General features: G+C 47.9%; 1 protein-coding gene across 1 annotated transcript; it reads right to left on the bottom strand.

Moving 5' to 3' along the window:
• Positions 1 to 870: 870 nt before the first annotated feature.
• Positions 871 to 1,821, bottom strand: LOC306969494 (uncharacterized protein). Its single transcript, XM_079565123.1, has 3 exons — positions 1,542 to 1,821; positions 1,070 to 1,155; positions 871 to 980 (listed from the first exon to the last, which is right to left on the bottom strand). Exons 1-3 carry the CDS (start codon positions 1,771 to 1,773, stop codon positions 885 to 887), a joined length of 414 nt encoding a protein of 137 aa, XP_079421249.1. The 5' UTR covers positions 1,774 to 1,821; the 3' UTR covers positions 871 to 884.
• Positions 1,822 to 2,416: the final 595 nt, after the last annotated feature.

Below are 2,416 nucleotides of genomic sequence, written 5' to 3'. Positions count from 1 at the left end.
AATGACTGAATTCAAAATGTGGTACATGTGCATGTAGTGGAGGCTCTGTGGAGTGTATATTTAAAAAATTTATGGATTTGGAGTTGAAATGAAGTTGGTATGAAAGGCCAAAGTCAAAAATATAGCTGGAATCACGGACATGGAGGACACTGCCATTGAAATGAATGGAGAGCTGCTGCTGTTTTCAGGCTTTAGGGCCTGTAACTATTGTAAAAATATGTGAATTCTAAATCTGGTGAATGTGCATGTAGAGGAGGTCCTCTGGGATGGAAACATAATAATGGTTTCATATCTGAAGCACAAATGAAGTCGGTAAAAAGGTCAAAGACAGAAAACATGCAGGATCGGCTCATGTCCATTGAAATGAATGGGGTTTTGCCCCAGAGACCACGAGTGTAACTATTTGCTCTCACTCAAAAATGAAACATTTTTCAGAAACAGAACCTGCTCTACCTTTGAGCCTCTCCCAGGGCCCAATTCACCAAATACTTCCAGTTACATCCACTTCAGGATTTTCAGTGTTACAGGGACATTTTTGGCTCAAAATTTGACTTTTTTTTACATAAACATGTCCCACCGACTCAAAACATAATAAAAACTGGTAAATTTACTGTCAGTGCATTTTGATGAAGTCAAACTAAAGATAGAACCACATTTATTTCAAAATGTTATTTTATGAGTGAAATATTAGAGAAACAAAATGGTGACCACGAGTGTAACTCTGCTTTATGGGGCAACAAGGGTTAAATAAAGGGTGTTTTTAATAAACGTTCTGCTCTTGGTGACAGAACACGTTTATGACCCGGGGAAAGCTCTGACCTTTGACCCTGTTCTGAAAGAGTAAAAGTCTAATGATTATTGATCTGCTGTGAGAAGTTTGTCCGTCACATCTGGTCGAAGACGACGTCAGTGCGTTCTTCTTCTTCAGGGCGGGCTCTGCGTCTCCTGGCTCTCTGGTTCCTCTCGCGCCCCCTGGTGGCCTGAAACCACAGCGCACAGGAGAGTTAGGCTTCGGTTTTAGTGCGTAACCACGGTAACGAGGGTCAGGAGTGAGGACGTGAGCTCGTACCCGGCGGTAGAAGAAGTACGGGATGAAGTTCAGCGGCATCAGCAGGAGGAGGACCAGAACTCGGACCAAGGTCTGGAGTCCGGACACTGGAACACACGGGACACACGTCACTGAAGCGGGAGGAACCGGGAGGAACCGGGAGGAACCGGGAGGAACCGGGAGGAACCGGGATCACACTGGCATATAGGCTGTAAAGTCTCAGGTCAAAACACTTTTAGACTTGGATATGCACAGTTACTAACCCTAACCCTAACCCCGTGATCAGGGGGCGGCAAGTGTGAGAAGTAAAGGCCCTGATACACTCGCCTGGCCCGACAGAAACACTTCTTTATCTTTATGTTTCACACATGACTGGCCAGGCTAATGATACACGGCCACCAGGGGGAGCTCTTCCCCCATAATGACTGGACAGAGTGGAGTTTATATACAGTATATCTGCTCATAGCGTGTAACGTGACCCCGGACCCCTTACCTCCTGGGTGGATGTAGAGGGAGCTGTTGGAGGTGAAGCTGTGGTTGAACACCTGCAGGAGGTAAACACAGGTGTAGTTCCCTTTGTGGGCGGGGCTCACGTCAGTAAACAGGAAGTGGGCGGAGTGATTGACGGCCGGCAGGGTGAGGTTGAGAGTGGGAGAGAGCAGCTGGAAGGAGCCTCCCGGGTACTGCGGCTCCACGGAGCATTTGACCCGGAAATGTGCCCCCATCTGCACCCAGACCCCGCCCTCTCCCGGCGACGCCCACTCACCCTCCTGTGCCCACGGCCCCCAGAGCTCGCCCTCTGCCCGCGGAGCCCACACCCCCTCAGACACAGACACCTCCGGGACACCGTTCAGCAGATCTGAGGAGACAAAGGGGGAGACGCTCAGAGCGTCAGGGAGACCAGGATTTATGTTTCAGTTTGAGGAAAAAACAATAATCCATAAACACTGGTCAGAGAGAAGAATATCAGATACACAATAACTACTGTACAAGTAAAAGTACTGCGTGATTCACTACTTAAGCCCCGCCTCAACCCAGCACAGCTTCTCCACTTTGGCTTTACCCAAATCTAAAGCTTCAACAGCCACAAAACAGAGACAAAAATCAGATGAAAAAAACGTTTAAAAAGTGACAACGACTCGACAACAACGAAAAGATAAAGAGCAGTTAGTTCTTAGCTTTCAAATGAGGCGTTACTGTGGCCTATAGGCTGTGATCTCCAGTCCTGAAGCTTCAGATTTGGGTAAAGCCGAGCTGGTGAACATGTGCTGGGTTAAAGCGGGGGGTAAGAGGTTAAATAAAAGTACTGGAGTAAAAGTAAGTGAGTACTGCCCGCCTCGGCCAATGGGAGCAGAGGATTATCTGTGT

The sequence above is a fragment of the Gobius niger genome (assembly GCF_951799975.1).
Source record: "Gobius niger genome assembly, chromosome: 10".
Lineage (NCBI taxonomy): Eukaryota > Metazoa > Chordata > Actinopteri > Gobiiformes > Gobiidae > Gobius > Gobius niger.
This window is presented reverse-complemented; position numbering and strand designations above follow the sequence as displayed.